Source organism: Magallana gigas, chromosome 7 (genome assembly GCF_963853765.1).
Source record: "Magallana gigas chromosome 7, xbMagGiga1.1, whole genome shotgun sequence".
Lineage (NCBI taxonomy): Eukaryota > Metazoa > Mollusca > Bivalvia > Ostreida > Ostreidae > Magallana > Magallana gigas.
Genome location: NC_088859.1, coordinates 49,580,986 through 49,600,304, shown reverse-complemented (window position 1 = coordinate 49,600,304; position 19,319 = coordinate 49,580,986). Strand labels below are relative to the sequence as shown.

The 19,319-nt window shown below is 35.4% G+C and overlaps 1 protein-coding gene across 5 annotated transcripts; it reads right to left on the bottom strand.

Annotated features, from left to right (window-relative positions):
* Nucleotides 1-791: 791 nt before the first annotated feature.
* LOC105347777 (uncharacterized) lies at nt 792-19,049 on the bottom strand. Of its 5 annotated transcripts, none has more exons than XM_066067294.1 (6): nt 18,684-19,049; nt 10,464-10,739; nt 4,395-4,518; nt 3,706-3,744; nt 2,538-2,731; nt 792-2,182 (listed from the first exon to the last, which is right to left on the bottom strand). In XM_066067294.1, the coding sequence occupies exons 2-6, from the start codon at nt 10,676-10,678 to the stop codon at nt 2,110-2,112; spliced, it is 645 nt and encodes a 214-aa protein (XP_065923366.1). In that variant the 5' UTR covers nt 10,679-10,739; nt 18,684-19,049; the 3' UTR covers nt 792-2,109. The 5 variants fall into 5 exon arrangements, with proteins under 5 accessions (XP_065923366.1, XP_011455283.2, XP_011455284.2 ...); XM_011456981.4 differs by having other exon boundaries at nt 3,697-3,744; nt 18,684-19,048; XM_011456982.4 differs by lacking the exon at nt 18,684-19,049 and adding an exon at nt 18,485-18,636 and having other exon boundaries at nt 3,697-3,744.
* Between the last annotated feature and the right edge of the window lie 270 nt (nt 19,050-19,319).

Here is a 19,319-nt window from a genome sequence, read left to right as displayed (position 1 = left end):
TGAAGTTTTTAATATAAAGGTAGTACCTATGATATAAAGCTAAACTGCATGTAATAATAGACAGGCAGTGTCGATAAGGCTGCAGCGCAGATTGCAAGTACTAGTTAATGGAATTTTAATTCGGTCGCGAAAATAGTCGCCGCGAACCGGTTCATCTCAAGGAAGTCATTGCGAAAAGAAGTTACAGCTTGAGAGTTGTTATCCCTCAAAATCAGGGTTATTGATTTTAAATTAGTATCTTGTAGCCATGTCATTCCTGGAAGTCACGATAATTTGTCTTAGCGTGCTACTCATGACTAGCGCTGCAGTTTTAAAAGAAGATGCTGTCTATGAAAGTAGTTCGAAGAGGCCATTGACGACGTTTAAGCGTTTGATTGTAGACACACGATACCTCGCTCTGCTTGGAACTGTTTAATCAGACTCTTTCTTTGCCTAAGACTCTGATTTTAAGGCTAATTAAAAATCAAAGACAAACATTTGCTGGTTTAAATTCCATTAGAAAGACCAGACCCGCAGAAGAGGCAGTAATGATGCTGGTTTATGCGGCGTCCTTTGATGTTTGTCGTCGAACAATATCGTCTGCTCAGAGCGGTTCTGATTTTTAATATTCCGCTTTGTTATTAAGTTTTGTTCCCCTGTTATCAGATTTCAAATGAGTAATTCGGTTAGAGAGACACCAAACTCCTAAACTGAAAGTTTGTAAAAATGGTCATTGATACCATCAGACCTTCATATTGGGTTTCACAATTCTTCGTTACTCGGAATACTCGTATTGATGAATAAAAAATGCAACAACTTATACCTTTGTGTTTATTTCACATTAAAATATTTCAATTTTTTGACATACAAAGGCAGTCTGAAAATATAAAACAAAACAATATCGAAATGACTTTCACAACAAAGGGAAGCGAAGTCATGAACCATATAGAAGTGTCCATTTTGCGATGACACATCAATAAATAGAGAATTATTACACTACTCTGTGTAAACAGAGATCTAAATTAATAAGTACAATGGCTAAGTACGGTGTAAGTACATGTACTTGATTTGGGGGCTGTGTTTTGTTTGCTACACCCAAGTAACCCTTGTTTGTTCATCTGTCTATCCGTCTTCAGACGTTAATCACGCCACAGGTAGCATCTCGTGGAATTGTTTTGAGAATATCAAAATAATATACGTTTAAAACTGGAAAAATTATATACCTATAAATTTGTATATACATTCAGTCGAGTGACAATTATAAATCTCCATAATGGTTCTGCCGAAAATCACAATGAGTTTTAGAAAATCTTCTATATGTTAATAAGGTGCAAGTTATACACAAGTGTTTGAAGCTGTTGTAGTGTACACATTATCAATACTAAAATTATATCAAAAGCCGTGTTCAAAACTGAGTGTAAACTATTAATTATTATACTAGTACTCGAAGAACGTGTCCTTCAATCAGATACCACCTGACGCTGAAAAAGTAACACTTTTACTGGGTCAAATACAGCGCCATCTAGTTTCTGGAACAGTACAACTTTAATTGGAGGTATGGGAGAATAACAGAATTAATGTATCACTTACAGAATACTTGGTTTTAAACATTATTTGTTTGAAAAGATATGTATTTTGGAAACATTTCAACTCTTACGGAAAGAAATAAAAATTCATCCAAAATAGTTTCACATATGGTACTGTCAATAAGAGGCTTTCTAACCAGTTTACAAGAGCAAATGATGGACTGATAATCAAACATATGGCTGACCTTCAAAGAACCCCTCGTACAGGTGAAACAACAAAATTTTCCAGTAAAAATGAACACAACAAGTGTTCAAATGATGTATACAAGACAATCTGTCATCAATACGTAAAAAAGACCAGTATTCTTTGGTTCAGTTATAACAGACTTCGTAAAACGAAGGCAAAGTCGAGTTTACCAAGGCCACTTTCTGGACAGTGTCGTCAAGTGATGTAGCCCTCAACTTAATCGTGTAAACAAGGAGTCCGTTTTCTCACACGCAATTTGAGGGGTACTAATGGTGAACACGAAAACACGAATGTACTGTACGAGCTTCCTGATTGGTTCGTTTTTCGACAGTTGCTGCACGACTGAAAAATCCAAACCTAATGCTCCCATTGCGCAAGCGCGGCATCTTCGGAAGCTGCTCCCATGTTAATCTCTACCGTCTCTGCCAGCCTAGAAAAAGCACAAGAAATTATATAAGAAAGGAACGAGAGAGAGAGAGAGAGAGAGAGAGAGAGAGAGAGAGAGAGAGAGAGAGAGAGAGAGAGAGAGAGAGATTACAGGAACTTTTCTAAATAACAATCTTGCTTTATGACTACCTACTTATTTTCGCCCCGTTTAAATTTCGCCCTTTTACGCTTGCAAACAGTTTCGCCCCATCTTAAATTCACCCATACACAGATGTGTTCAAAGAGAGATAAATTGAGACACTGGAATTCGCCCAGTCTTAAATTCACCCGCTGACAACGAGGGCAAAAGGGGCGAAAATTAAAACGGGGGTGAATATTTCCATGTAAACAGTGTCTACCTTTGAGGCCTTTCCTGAGCGAGGGTAGCATCCTTCTCTGCCTGCTGCTGTTGTTGGCGATGTAAAGATGAGTGGGAGGAGTGTCGTCTGCTCTTACTGGAGGAGTCATGTGACTTGTCCTTGCCCTCCTGTGCTCTCTCATTATTCACGCTTGAGTAGGCAGTCATACCGTGATGACTCGTGTTTGATTTAGACTATAATATTAGATAAGAAGGTCACACAGCTATCTCTCTGCATTTCATACAATAAAATGCATGGTTTATAAACAAAAATCAAAACGGAACAAATCATCATTTCAAATAATTCTATATGTAATTAGCAAAATTGTGTTAGCCAGTTAGCTAGTATCTTGATGCTTCTATGTGTTATAATCTACTTGAACACACTCATCTTTCACTAACTAAAACCGTAGAGGGGTTTTGAAAGACCACTTTCCTCTATTATGCGATTCGTAGGCCAGGTTAATGTTACAGGGGCTGATGGCAGTACACTGTTTTTATTATATTCCTTACTATTTAACTACAGAAAGTTAATAAAGAACAATTTATATGACTCGCAAGAGTACGTATAGCAAAGCCTTGGCTATTTACAAAACAAAACAAAACAGGAAATGATACACACTGATCGGACAACTTACACATTGTGGTTTTATATAAAAATATCTTATATAATATTCTAACTACCATCAGATCTTTAAAACTTTTAAACTTCTTTTTACATTCTGTATGTATTATTCCATATATTAATCTTTGTAACTATATTCAGCAAACTAGCGCCATTCTACGTATCATATGATTTCAGCAAACAGACTAAAGCCAAAATCCATACATGACAAATGGCACACTAATTTTATTAAGCAGACATTTTTGTGCAGGGTGGCAGCGAGCTCACAAATGCGTTCATCAAATCAGCATCTTCAATTCGCAATCTGTGGATTATGTCCTTGATTCTAATGACAGATGAATAATACCAACAATGGTACGATGTGGCTTATTGAGATTTACCGATAGTTAGAGCGGTTCATTGGGAGGGATAGATTAATATCTCTATATAAACCAAAACCTGACTAAAGGGTTAGAAAGTCCGCATGCTACCTCATTGCAGTCTGATTTATTAGTAGAACTAGTAATACACGTACCGCCTTCACCAAGTACCATACCTTTCTTACCCAGACAGAACTCTCCTTCCTTGCTTGTATTACATATATCTGGTGAAATAATACACAACTTTACAACTCTGCATTAAGTTGGGGGTAAAATGAAACTGACCATTCTTATTTCACTAGAGAGGTCTAATATAGCAGGTGCTCGGATTTATAGAAATCCTTGGCGCCGCCAGCTCGGATGCTGGAGTCACTATTTTGTTTCTTAATTAAATCAGTACACACTGAGAGGATTCTTGTTGAGGCTTCTAGCAAAAAGTTTCTTTGTAAATAAATCTTATTACATCAATACCAAAATACGTTTTTAACCAAAACTGCGCGTCTATAAGACGATTAGTTGTGTTAATCTTTACAGACGTACATCATGATTTTCAGTAATTACCCCGTGATGCCTCGTAAAGTCATTAATTTCAGCCGTTTTTTTACATTGTATCATAAAATGCCCTGATAGATAAAGTGCAGAATATTGGACAAGAACTGCGTCAACATTTAAATTTGCGACAAAAATTATCGAAATGTACGACCCATCCCCCGGAGACGTGCTCTAAATTCGTCTGTAATTGGGAAATCCTTGTTATCATGACAACTGGAGCTGTCACAGATCTCGCCTGGTCGCGGTCCCTGGTGAGCACAGCCACAGGACATGAGTCGGTGAGACCGATAAGTCGGCCATTATACCTATAGGTTTTACTTACCGATGATGTGTGACGCTGGCGTCCGGACTGCTCCGCCAGTCCATAGCAGCAGTAATAGAAGATGGCGGCGACCAGAATAAAGCCCCCCACGGCACAGGATATTGGACCCAGAACCTTGTACAAGCTGAAATTACAACAATAACAAGCCTGCTAATGACAGATATGTACAGGATTCACCCTAAGATATGTGACAGACATAAACGTTACCAAGACAAAAACAAATATCAAGCATTATACGGTCAGCGGAAATTGATTTAGTTTCTGCTAGAGTTCTAACGTAAAATTGATATGCTTATAAAGAAAGGATTGGCAAATTATAATAAAGAAGATTATAACCGGTGAAAATGTCATTATTTCACGACGGAGGGATTTGTATGGTTTTAGCTGACAGCAGCATGTAGAGCCGAGGCTGGCTTTATCGTGACTGCAGACTTGACCGACTCCGGCCCCTCTAACTCGATCAATTTCATCGTGGCGGGGGTGAAATTCAATTTGTGCCAATTTCAGACCTGAAACTTGACTGGATACAGACAGTTACTGAATTTTAGAGTTTATTTTTTTTCCTGGATTGATTCCACAAGTAACCGTTTTGCACCGAAATGATACTGAAATCTAATTGGGTTTATTCACACGCTCGTTTATCTTAATGCACAATTTATACAGTACTCTACAACAATTAGATCTGTCTATCTCTGAATGGTTATAAAGGTCATCGTAAAACGTAATTACAAATCAGTAGAAAAGAATTACAAACTGTAATAATTGCGTTGTCGAGATTGTGGCGTGGCAGCGTTAGAGTATAGACGAGAGATAGTGCATCTAATTGACTTCATCCAAAATACATTATAGAAAAATAGCACGCATTCATCACGATCAAAATGAGTGGTCACATTAGCAGAAAATTCAGAAAATCATGAGTGGTAACTCTGAACAAACTAAAGAACACGTCATACATGGGTTCAAGGAATCACATAGAACAAAATGACACGCCATACCCTGGATCATTGGTGATTGCATAAAACACAGTAGCACGTAATACACGGGATCATGAATGGTTACTGTAAACACAATAGCACGCAATACACGGAACTTAAAAAGGTAATCTTACGCAATAGCACGCCATGCACGGGATCTTGTGTGGATATTGTAAACATAATAGCAAGCCATACACGGAACATGCGAGGGTACACAATAGCACGTCATACATGGGACGTGTGAGGTTATCCTACACAATAGCACGTCATACACGATGATGAGAGGTTATTCTACACAATAGCACGCCATGCACAGAATCATGAGTGGTTACCTTAAACACAATAGCAAGTCATACACGAGATGATGAGAGGTTATTCTACACAATAGCACGCCATGCACGGGATAATGAGTGGCTACCGTACACACAATAGCACGTCATACACGAGATCATGATAGGTAACTAGTATTCTACACAAACCACGCCATAGACGGGATCATGAGTGGTAACGGATATCATAATATATCGTCACCCACTTATATCATTTTCTGATGACTTTTACAAAAAATATTACGTCGTGAAAAGGTGAAAAGAAGTAGAAGTTATATATCATTGACAGGATCATTTGTTACCACAGAAAAATGAAATATCGATAACTTAACGAAATCGATCATCATTTGATACAGTATTACGAGTATTTAATGGCGGCTGTAAGTTTAACGTTAAATATGTGAAGCATGGTCCCCTGATCAATGATGACACATATAGAAGCTCATATTCCGACCAATTCACATCAGCATTGTTGATGTTGTCTCATTACTGTGACCTAGTTAGCTCATCACATAACATTAATCATCTTCTAATAGCCACTATAGATTCTCCCCGTCCTATATTTCACCACCTTATTCCACACAGCTGATACAATCTTTTCATAACATGAATCTAGCAGGCAAATTTGCTACACTGACAGTAAGTGAAAATTAAAATAATTAAAGGTTGTCACCACAGGGGCCAAGCCCGTTTTAACATTAATTTCAATGTAACCATATTTACTTATGGTTACATTGAAATTAATGTTAAAACGGGCTTGGCCCCTATGGTTGTCACATACTACTCGTATGTATAATACAGTCTTGTTTATATAAAATCTGTTGGTTACTTTTAACGTCTAAAAATTCTAGTACATCATTTTTGGGAGTTGATTTTAATCAACTCTCCTATGCACTTACTCTGGCAAACCGAAAGTGAAACAGTGTTTGGACCTAAGCACAAATCATCACCGCTGACAAGACTTAGTTCTCGAAAATAATCGATAAATTCGCTTTAATGAATTATGAAGCACTGTTTTTCAAGGAAACTTATTTATAAATACCGTGAAAATAGTCAGATTATAAATGGTAGTAACAATTAAGATATTTTTTGAAGTGGTATGTATTCATACGCTAGAGATTACTATAGTCTGGTTCAACCAGACGATCGGTGGTTTCCGTAAATTTCGACAGGCAGAGAATCTCTCTTGCTTGTCGGAGATTTACGGAGAAAGCCGAGCGTCTGGTTGAACGAAATTAGAGTCCAGTATTGCTTGGATCCATACAATTTTTCAGAAATATTTCGATTACTGATACATACATATGTACGTATCTTTAAATATTACACGACATGATTAATATTCATATGGGTTTTATCGAAATTAATTTCGGAAAAGTCCGAGTTTTGATATTATAAAAATATGCGTAATTCAAATACATACATGTGTAAGCAGAGACATAAATATTTATGTCTCTGGTATAAGAAACTACTTGCCATGCAAAATAACGTATCGTTGATTCTAAAATAAATAATAATCGATAAAATCAAAAAATCAACTCCCGTCAGTACTTCAGTACTTTGATTTCACTTGGCATGGAATCTATTTCACTTGAAATAAAGCCATGTTCTACGAAAGCCCATTAAGCTCATTTTCGTAGGTAAAAAAAAAATTATTTTTCGCGAATAAACGTGAAACTTTCGCGAGTAAACGCGTAATTTTCGCCTGTACACGCGAAACTTTTGCGAATAAACGCGTTACTTTCGCGAATAAACGCAAAATTTTCGCGAATAAACACGTAACTTTCGCGATATAACGCGAAACTTTTGCGAATAAACGCAAAACTTTCGCGTATAAACGCGTAACTTTCGCGAATAAACGCGAAACTTAAATATGAATATTGTCATTTCATACAAGGACCCCTATGAAGAACAATGACTGAAAACAAACATATTAATTTTAAATAAAACAAAAATTTAATTTTATTTTATAAAGACTTAAATAAATCAGATTAAACCTGATACAAATTGATATAAATTTAAACGTAGGAAATCTTTAAAATCTTAGGACTGATTTTCAAAGGACATAATGCATCGCGCTTCTCACTTTCTAATGGGCCATGTATTATAGAAAATGAGGCATCAACATATTTTAATTATAACAGTTTTAATTCAAATTAAAAGTAATATTAAGTATCATTTTAGAATTGAAAGGATTTCATTGTTCAATACATAATAATATATGTTATATCGCCGCGACATAAATCAACGTCTAGTTTAATATCACATGAATAAGTCAAGCTGTGAATTGAAATTTTTAAGCTATTGTTCGAATCTAGTTGACGTCAATTCGTCCTCTAAATTTATTACATATGTCATTTGAAAATCAGTACTTAGATTTTTAAGGCTTCCGACGATTGAATTTATATCAATTTTATAAGAAGATAATCAATGAATGCCTGTTCGAACACAGGGTCGGCGAACAAATGAAAAATGATAAAATGATGCTCTAACTTAGTATCTACTTGGAACATATAACATCTAAAAATGTTATGAAGTTTTTTCAGATTTATAAATATCTACGTGTAAAAAAGATAATTTTGTCTTCTTAAATCAACATAACACGGATATTATTATAATAATGCATAATAAGTATTTTATGATTATTAAAAACTTAAAATGTGGTTGTTTTCAATCGTTTTTCGTTATAAAGGTTCTTGTATAATATGACAATATTTATATAACGGTTTCGCGTTAATTCGCGAAAGTAACGCGTTATATTGCAAAAGCTTCGCGTTTATTCGCGAAATTAACGCGTTATATTGCGAAACTTACGCGTTCATTGGCGAAAGTTACGCGTTAGTACGCGAAAGTTTTGTGTTTATTCGCGAAAATTACGCGTTTATTCGCGAAGGTTTTGCGTTTATTCGCTAAAGTAAAGCACTTTTATCGCGTAAGTTTCGCTTTCATTCGCGAAAGTTACGCGTTATAACGCAAAAGTTACGCGTTTATTTGCGAAACTAACGCGTTATATCGCGAAAGTTTTGCGTTTATTCGCAAAAAAAATATTTTTTAACCTACGAAAATGAGCTCAATGGGCTTTCGTAATGTTCCTCCCAACCCCAACGATATTATAATGAAGTCAACGGCACGTATTTTCATTCATTCATGATATGATTATATTGCAATAATTTTTATAAAGTGAACTAAATAAATAACAGCCGTAAGAACTGTACTTTTACGGACCTATTATATACATGTACATACTGCACACTGATTTCCTGATATTTTGGGGTAGTTAGATGGATCTGTCATTGTAATAGAGATTTTAAAAATCTGACATTTCGGTGTATGCCATAATTTGTTAGCATGCATTTAAAGTGCTTTGAACTATAGATCAGACAAAGATAAAGTAGTAGTAGTTCCATTGTCTAACGAATAAAATATATATAGAATGTCAACAGTCACTCTGGAAGCGGAATATAATATGCTCTTCACCGCTCCTTTACACAATATTAGATTGGATATAGGCATCCAGATTACTTTTACATAATTTCCAATGAAACATGAAGAACATTTTTCATTTTCTACAGAAGTTCCCTAACAGATTGAGACTAATCATACAAATGGGATATAATAGCTCGTATGGAATATAATATCCCAAACGGGATATAAATTTAATGTACAAAAAATGGATACTGTTGATTTTGCAAAAAAGTATTGTAAATCCGCATCAGACTAAATAAACTCGGACAACCTTTTAGTAAACAAGTTTCTCTGTAGCTTGACTGTTTTGAAGATTGATCTATGAATAGATCCAAAACTTCTTGAGGATAACATTACAAACTGTAGGCTTATAGAATAAACCTATTAACCAAAAGTTGTTGCAATTAATATATATTAAAGTGGGGTTGTACAATACATCATCAAATTATAAATGTTCAATTTTTGCACTTTAAATCTTTATCCTATTTGGGATATCATGTCCCAGTCGTATCAATATAACTCATTTGGGATATCATATCCCAGTCGTATCAATATAACTCATTTGAGATATCATATCCCAGTCGTATCAATATAACTCATTTGGGATATCATATCCCAGTCGTATCAATATAACTCATTTGAGATATCATATCCCAGTCGTATCAATATAACTCATTTGGGATATCATATCCCAGTCGTATCAATATAACTCATTTGAGATATCATATCCCAGTCGTATCAATATAACTCATTTGGGATATCATATCCCAGTCGTATCAATATAACTCATTTGAGATATCATATTCCAGTCGTATCAATATAACTCATTTGGGCGATTGGTCCTAGCTTGTTTAAAGCTGCAAAGTTCTGAAAACGATGATCATGCCATAATTAAACTGCATTTTCTAACTTGCACAAGTAAAGAATTTTCCTATTTAATTTTTTTTTTGGACGATTTTTTTCTACGTTAAATGACACATACCTTAAGTTAAAATTGAGCTATACAAACTCTTAATGCAAACCTTTAAATTATTAGTATACTATTCTAGAAGTATTTTTAACAAGCCTCGTAAGTGTATTGGAGGTCTCTAGGTGGGCTCGAAGTACTGGCCATTTTTATGCTATATTTACCCCAGTATGAAGATAATCTTTGTCTTTTTGTAGGAGTCGTCTTTTAATGCACTGGTAGTAAACAAGATCTCCGCATCGAGTAATATTATGTCACATTTACATGTCTATAACCCACCCCCCCCCCCTTCCCCCAGCACAACAACAGTATAAAAGTGTAAAATATCAACACTCACATTCTTTCGGATTGAGCAACTCTTTCATTTTCATTTTCTGTGTCATCTAGACCAAGGACGGTCAAGGTCAAACCTGGAGCAAGCATTATAGCACCAACAAAGACCATGGCTAGCAGTCTTCTCATGGAGAAGCCCTGGGGCTGCATTCTGTGGGAGCGGTCGGAACGGGACTTGTGCCTGTTCCGGACCACACTGGCGTAGACCGCGGGGCGCATGATGATGTGTACAAACTCCCTAGTTCTTTTCTACCATCATTTTCCTAAAGCGGAGTGATATCTGTGAAAGAAAAAGGTTATATTTGTTAGGATAATCATGCACATGATTCCCGGTGCTTGCCTGCTTGGTTAAGATGATTTATTAACTAGAAAGAAAAATACAAGATCTTGTGGGACTAAAACTATTTACTACAACGACTTACTCCTGCATTTGTTATCTGCCGGAGCTCATTGCGTCCATTACCAGAGGCGAGTGAAATCGACCCGGGCCATTCCGGTGATAATGGGGGGAGTAGTCGACAGACCGATGGTTATTTATTAAGGACATGTTGGGAGTTACCTCACGGAAGTTTATCGATCCCGGAACATCAACCATGCGGGCCAAGTGATTAAGTTGTGATCAAAGCCAATGCCACATTTTTAATAAAATGCACTTGTGAAGCAGATAAGTAATATCGTTTTTTACCCACCTAAAGACTTTTCAGTCTGGAAACTGCTATAGAATTTGTTCAGCCGACGCAACATATCATGATGTGACCGACTAAATTTTTCAAAGAACTTTATTAATTTTTAATTTCAATTGCTGCGCGCCCAATCAACTGTAACGATGTACGTTTGATATTTCTACGACCTTCTCGATCAATTGCAAATTTGAAAAATATATTTATCCAGATTAAATGCCATAACCTCACAGCAAATCTCACTGGGGAATACAAATATACCTGTTTGTTTGCTTCGTAAAGACTGATCAAACCTTTACCTCAATAAATCCGAACGAATATCATGGCTATGGTGACATCTATTTATTTAGTAACTTATCTCGACATTTGGGCGAGTATGATGATATTTGCCCACAGTTATATGTGGTGACATCTTTTGACGTTATAGCATTAGCAAGCGATGGGTATAAGGTGACATTGACAAATAGCAATTGATGTGGTTACATGTTTTGACATTTAGCATTAGATACTGAAAATCTGTTTACATATTATAGCAATGAATATTGTGACATGGCATATAGCGTTGGCAATTGTGACGTATGTGGAATATCTTGACATAGCAAATGCTTGTGACTTCTCATGGCAAATTCAGTGATTTTATCCGAGGACATAGCTTTCGGATATTGAGAGCGTTAAAAATATAATTTTGTCAAAAAAAGCTCTAAAATTTGAATAATCTTCAGTCATATCTGGCGGCATTTTCTGATATAAAACTAAGTGGAAAAAGGTTTTTTTTAATATCGGTTGAATAAAATACAAATAAAGCACAGTAACGGCAATTTGGTTAGAATAATTCGATTAAACTGATAAAAAAGAATCCATGAAAGTTAAAAAAGCTTTCCATAATTTTGATCATAGGATAATTAATCACAAATCACTCGACTCAATTGTTTGAATTATTCTTAACTTCAATTTGGATAAAATGCGAATAGTGCCATATCTAAAAAAAAAAAAAGTCCTCGTAGTGACGATAAAAGATCACGCAATAATTTAATTCTGGTTGTAACGCGCTTTCTGATTGGCTAAAAAATTATTTTATAACGTATAAAGAATGTTGTCTACGTCAAACATGAAGTAAGACTAACGTCAAAAACGTATCAATACGCCTGACGTTACGTTGGAATTTTGTATAATTTTACGTCATTTTAAAGGTCAAATGACCGTGTTTATCTACAATGAAGAGTAAAAAAATTAAATTATTTTAATTAAGCAATGAATTCAATATACGGTTTATAAAGCATAAACTGCCAAAAACCATTTTATATCGTATAAAACAAATAAATATTGAATTCATTCCTTAAATAAAGAGAGTATATTATCGAATTACAATAAGTAATATCGTTATTAAGAGATAAATATCGCGCAACTACGTTACGGTGATTTTCGTGTTGTAGCCAGTGATTTTCGTGTTGTAGCGGACTCTTTTCGCAGATAGTCGTCATGGATAAAAACAAGGTCATCATAGAAACTTGCCATGGAGCTAACAGTGTATATTTACTAATGTTCCACAAGTAATTCAGCTCATGTATGCTATATGGTAAGTTTTAAAGGGCGTTACTCTGAGAATTACAGTTTCTAACTTAATAATTAATGCCTTACAAACATTTATATTTAAAAAAAAATGTTTGGTACAGGTAGATTTTAAATTTCACTATTGATCAGCAGAGTGCCTCCAGGGCGGAATGTAATGAATTGTGTTTCCATTTTTTGGAATCTGAATTATTAACTTAAAATATCAGTCGAACAAAACACATTAAGAATAGTATCATATTTGTTATGAAAGTTTTTCTTGTACCTAAGTATGGTTCTGAAAAAATACGACATACATGCGATCTATTAATTTGATAAGGCACTCTTTCCCCGTTATTATATCTAAAGACGTTTTCTTGTTAATGTACATGCTTTCACAATGCCATACATTCTAGTATATGCCTGCCATGTTTCAGATTGAATTCTCATGGGCTTAATGTTATACCAAGGACTGAGGTTAACCGCTCAGACCGGCTTTTATTAATCCGAGGTGCTGAGACAACTCTGTTTCACGAACGACGTCACGGCATTGGCGGACTGTCACGCAACAATAATGTTTATGGTTCTGTTACAAAACGACTGCACGACATTGGGACAAGTTTTTGACACAGCCTGTACTGTACAAGGTTTTGATATGGCAACAAGAGCTGATGTGGAAGGATCGATCGAAGCGAACTGAAAAAAAATGTGATCTGAAAAAGGAAGTGTTAGCCTGCTTTTGCTTTCAGCTCCTATTGTCAACGGGTGCTAATTGAAGGTTCTATGCGTTAGTTAGTGCTATTGTGAGAATATATCTTCAGGGCCCAGTAGACAAGGGAAATGTCTCATTAAGGCCCCCTCCCCTTGTTACAGTATTTTGTATACCCGACTTCAAATATTATATCTTTCTGTTTGCGAGGAAGCGATGCTGATTATCTCTATGGCGTAATTGTATCATTAAAGAAAGCAATACATGTCATATTCTGACAACATTTAACAGTTTTTATCAATATTATTTTTGTTTCATTAAGAAGATGGGTGGATAAGGGGTCTAAAATACCTATACAAGGACGGATAAGATCTGAAAAATTTTAAAAAAAAGTCATCAAATCTGGTATATATTTTTAAAATTATCCAAAACAATGTATATTTAACATTACACAGTTATATGGATTTGTAACCCTGAAATATGTTTATTACTAAAAAATTGTTGATTTAAATTAGAGTATACGTATCAAAACTCTAAATAGTGTCATGTTTTAGAACTTCAATGTCTTTTCTTTAATAGAGTGGGCTGTACTCCATATTTTTGTTTTAGTCTACATAAGGTCTAATGGAAAACAGATCGATTTCAATCAAGCCGTGGAGAGATGACCCTCTATAAATTAAAAATATAATCTTGCATCCCAACAAGAGAACGTTTTAGTCCGTAAATTCTTGGCCAAAGTAGCATATAGCATTTAACTCATGCACTTTGTTGTGACTGAAATGGCTCAGTGGTTAGATCTTAAGTAACCTTTTAAAACTAGGCTTTTTATGTTGTTGGTTCGATGTTACAACAACTTTTTTCACTGTTTGTTAAAAAATTCAAGACTAAAAAAAATAGTTAGAACTGTGCTTTTGAAAACTTGTATTATAACATTATCAAACAGATTTAATTGAATTTGCTGTATCTTATCCCCCCACTTTCTTTAATAATCAAAAGTCCCAATTCTAATTAAAACAATTACTTATGACAAAGCCACTAAAACAATGCATGTATTAAAATACTTTGAACTTATCATATGTTTGATATGCGGAACATCGTTCCAGATAGCCAGTGGTTCAAAGTAATTGGCTGGAAACAATAGATGTTAGAGAATGAGTGAGGCTTAAAAGCAATCTAACCAACCGAATTTTTTTCAGATTTAGAATATGGTTTATTGCTAATGCAGATGTGCTAGGGAGGTTTCATATTTGAACAAATCTGTTTGGTAAGTGGTTAATCCGTCCTCCCCCTCATTTGACAATTCCCGAGGGTCTGATAACTGTACTACACATTGGGAAGAATATATTAATATTAAATTGTTATTTGTTTAATCAGAGAGAGAGAGAGAGGGGGGGGGGGCAGAGAAAAAAGGGGATTCATTCGGGTTAGACAGACACACAAAAGGCAATACATTAAAAGCCATTAATAAAAGACGAAACAAGTCAATTAGCGTCGGATAATTTCACCCAACTATTGTTGACATTTGGATGTTGCGTTTTTTTGTCCTCAGACTATCGAGTTTATACAAATTAATGACACGGCTGCTTTGTCAATACACGTTAGTCTCTATCCAGTCTGTTGCTTTTACTTCTTTTGTCATTGCAACACCTTCACTATACAAGGTTCGACTTTCAAAAATCGTCATAAAACGTGCTGAAAAAGCGCAAAATATTGATTGAAAGAGACCCATGTATTTTTCCAAAACGTTTTAAGGTTTTGAAGGTACATTATCCTTAAACAGTAAAATAATTTTATCGGCGATCATTTCCATTGACATGAACAAGTTCAGGCAATCTGGGCAACGAGAAAAACAAACCCAAACAGCGCTTTCTCAGAGAGAATGATCGAAACGCTCTCATTTAGTGATGGATGGAGTTTTTGAGAACATTAGAAGAAATCTTACTTTTCTGATTTTATCTCGACCATGGCCATTAATGGTTTTAATGATTTCCTGACAAATTATACTCCCCCGCCAGTCATGAATACAAATCTAGTAATGGAGCCAAAATATGGGGTTTTTTTTAATTGTATCGTGTATGGTTGAACAATAAATATTACGTGACAACTTTTAATAAAAACACCCCTTAACGAAGCCTACTTGTCAAGGTGATATTTGTAAAACTTGTTGTCATTTAATCGTCATTCGATGTTATTACTGATGATGATGATGATGATGATGATGATGATGATGATGATTTTGATGATTTTGATGATTTTAATGATTTTATAATTAACATAACTAACGTTGTATACCAATATTGCGATCGGTATAAAAGTCTTGATACAGTACATATTATTTAGATAAATAGGTTAAGGTAATAAAGAAACGGCGTCTGCAAGTATTTTTTATAAAACTTCATTATTATACATGTACCTAAATTCCCACGGAAAACTCGAATATGCTTTAATAATAACATTCATGCAATGTATTATTATGAAAAATTAATGGTTAACCCGTTAAGTTTTGAAATTTTCTTCTTTTGATGTATTTTAGTCCATTTTTTCAGACACAAGTTGCCATTCACTGGGTATTTTTGTTCACCAAGAAACTTAACGTTAATGCATCAAATGCCGATAAATTTGGGCAACGTTTTCCCATAGTTAGAAAACATTACGTACGACGTCTTTCAGTGAATCATACCAAAGATATCAGACAAGGGTCGGATCAGCCGATAAGTGACCTCAGTTTTCAAAAGGTGTCGGTTTTGATGGTCTATTAACAAGATCAGGTGCTGGTATTGCGACTCGATGACTTATCTTTGTCACTACTCGACTAAATAAAAGGCACACTTATATCGAATATATTACAACACTGGTTGTCCGAGGGGAAGTCTTTTGAGTATCGGACAGAAATCAGTTTTCCTATCAAACCTTCATCAGAAAAACGGTGTCTTTTACGGGAATCGATCAAACCAACGATCGCCGTGAAACCTCTTCAGAATGACTGCACAAAAGAGAGCAGTCCGTGCTTCTGATAACAAGTCTGTTTGGTAAGAGATAAAGCTGAATGTTAAACTGACTAGGAGACCTCGATCTCCAAGTCTTTAACAGAAGAACAAATAACCAGGAACGGACCAAGGTCAGTTTTCCGAGGTTAAGGGGCGAGTATTACAAGAGTATTTCTGAAGTGAAAATGGTAAAATGAAATCTATTTGGGAAGGAGGGTCAGAAAACTGCTCTCTCAGAATCTACTATATAACCATTATTTCACCCCATACACCCAGGTTTGCTATTGTCACGTTTATAATATCTTAAATATCATAGCGGATGGTATAATGGTTGTTTTGCCATTGTTGCCTAACAAAAGACTGTATTAAATATTTTACGCAAAATATGAAAAATTGCAGTGCCATTGCAGCTACATTTATTAACACGATCTTTTCATGTAGTGTGATAATTCAAACAGAAAAAACGTGTATTAACAACGCATAATACCTTTTGGCAATGGCAGCTAGACTAAATGTTGAAGTTGACACAAGTAGCACGTTACCAAGCAAAGCCACAGAAATTCCGACAACTGAACAATGGCGCCCTGTGGTCCAATGAAAACTGTGCTCAGACATTGCTCAGTCAGTGTTGAGAATAACGGACAAGAAACATAAATGTAGATTCCGGTGGCCTGGGGCGAATGTCACGTGATTTGCGAAATCGTGTCACAGTAGTGTCCACACGATGTTAATAAAACTCACAAGCATGTTTACAAATAAAAGTCAAATATTGAATTATCTGCATATACGTATATGGTAGTTGTCAGAAAAAGAGAAATAAACGTCATTCAGAGTCGTAAGAATTAGGAAAATGTTCTCTATTTTTGCACATATTTTAAGACAAGCACCCATTCAATAAACATATGTATTTCTTTAAAATTAGCCACCAATAAGATGTCAGCATAGGAATCACCTAGGGCCAATGGAAGAAAAATGAAAACTTTGAATAAATAGCACTAAAAGTATTCATTGAGACAGAGACTTATGTGATAATATTAAACACACACACACACGTCCCTGATTGGGGGCTGTACACAAATGAATTTTTTTTGTTTGCATGTAATTAAAAAAAAAAACCATTAACACCATTTTCAAAATAGGGTATGCGCCATTTTAATCCAGGAAATCTTTCAAGATAATTAATTTCTATATCAAAATCACGTTTACATTCTTACGTGGGGAGAGTGCGTGAAGATCAAGTTTTAGTTTATTCGTTTTGGTATAAAATTGTTATTAGAATACTTGATGGGTTGCAAGTTATGATATTTTACTAAATATTGCAGAAATTTTTTCTCTAATTTTTATTTTTTTTTTACGTTTTACGTTATTTTATAAAGAACCCCAAAATCAGTGTCCAGTCTAGAGAGGTCCTTGTTGTGTTATATGTTTAAAGAATCAAATTTGAATAAATTAAACGAAAAGCACGGTAATAGAAAACGCATGCGTTGACGGAATGTGTGTTTGGGGTTTGTTTTTTTTATGTTTTCTGATTATTTTTTGGGTTCGATTTTGTCGACTTCTAAATAGTACTAATTTTCTTAGATTTCCTGTTTTTTATCGATAGTCGCTCGACGTGCAGTACAATCAAAAAGCCCAAACAAGCGAAAATGATTTGCGCTCAGTTTGATTTCCTGATACGTTGAATGAAAGAAATCAATTTATCTTTTTTGAGTTTTGAGTAAAAATATGTTAGAAATTGTCAATAAGTGCAGAATTAGTTTATATTGCAACACATTACAAGCCTTTGACAAAGAGAATTATATCAATAAAAGTAATAAACAAAACAAAACGTCGCCTTTTTATCGAATTTGCCTAGAAACTGTGCAAACAAATTGTCATGGACTATAAAGCAAGATTAAATGGTTGCAAAAGCTAATTGCGCGGTTTTCTTGCGGATCCACGGGGCCATGAAACCCGTCGACATTAAGGAAAAATCTCCCAGGAGAGCTGAATGACGACATCTCTTCATCGATTTAAGGATATCAAGATGAATTAATTAGCTAGCGGAGATGACGATAAAATGTGTCAAAATGCACAGCCTTATCAGGTCCCACATACATACCTGTCTGTTGACAAATAAACAGTCACTTTTCCTTTTAAAGTTTCGTTTCAATGCAGTTACAAAATATAAGTATCCATTGATTGTGAGCCCGTAAGCATCAATAATTCCAGGAGACTGGAAGAACAGCAAGAGGAACAAAAAACACATCCTCTCCGGACTGAATGTCCATTGTATCAAGAGCCGGTAATCAATAGCTTACCTTAGGACAGGCAGTCACTTCTGGACAGGGACGATGTCAGGGCCCCACGCTGTAGCAATCAATGCATGGCCAAAGTATCCACTATACGGATCCGAGAGCTGTGCTGGAAAAATTAATCTCTAAAATAATTAAGAAATGTCGATGGCTTAGACCCGGTTTTTTGCTAAGGACTTCTTTGCAATTCGAATACCGTGTTCCTTGAACGTACGCACACAGGAGAGGGAAAGTAAGGCTACCGAGAGACGGTACCCAGTATATGTGTGGCTCGGGCGACACGGGGATATCGACCGTACTGCCGACGACGGTGTGTTTATGCTATGTATTAATAATCGGAATGTCGATATTCAGCCTATCAATTTTCAGGGTGACACACCGAGCAGAAGGACATCTTTTTGATGCTGACCTTCTTGACCCGAACAAAGACCGCCGACTTCCGCTTCTGGACATTGATTGGTTCTCCCAATATCGGTATGAGTAATGTTCTTGAGGACCCTTCTTCGGAAGATATTGCTCTCATAAAAAAATATATATGTTAAAAATCATACAAGAGTTTCTCTCAAATGGTAAATAATACAGATTTCCAAAATAAGCTCTTCCAATAAAAGTAGAGGGAAAGCGGGTCTTTTTTACAGATCC

Coding starts and splice junctions, on each gene's coding strand:
- LOC105347777 (XM_011456981.4), bottom strand. CDS start 10,678: ATGCGCCCCGCGGTCTACGCCAGTGTGGTCCGGAACAGGCACAAGTCC. Junction 4,519..10,463: donor GTTGCTCAATCCGAAAGAAT/GTGAGTGTTGAT, acceptor TTGTAATTTCAG/CTTGTACAAGGTTCTGGGTC. Junction 2,183..2,537: donor GCTCAGGAAAGGCCTCAAAG/GTAGACACTGTT, acceptor TGCTTTTTCTAG/GCTGGCAGAGACGGTAGAGA.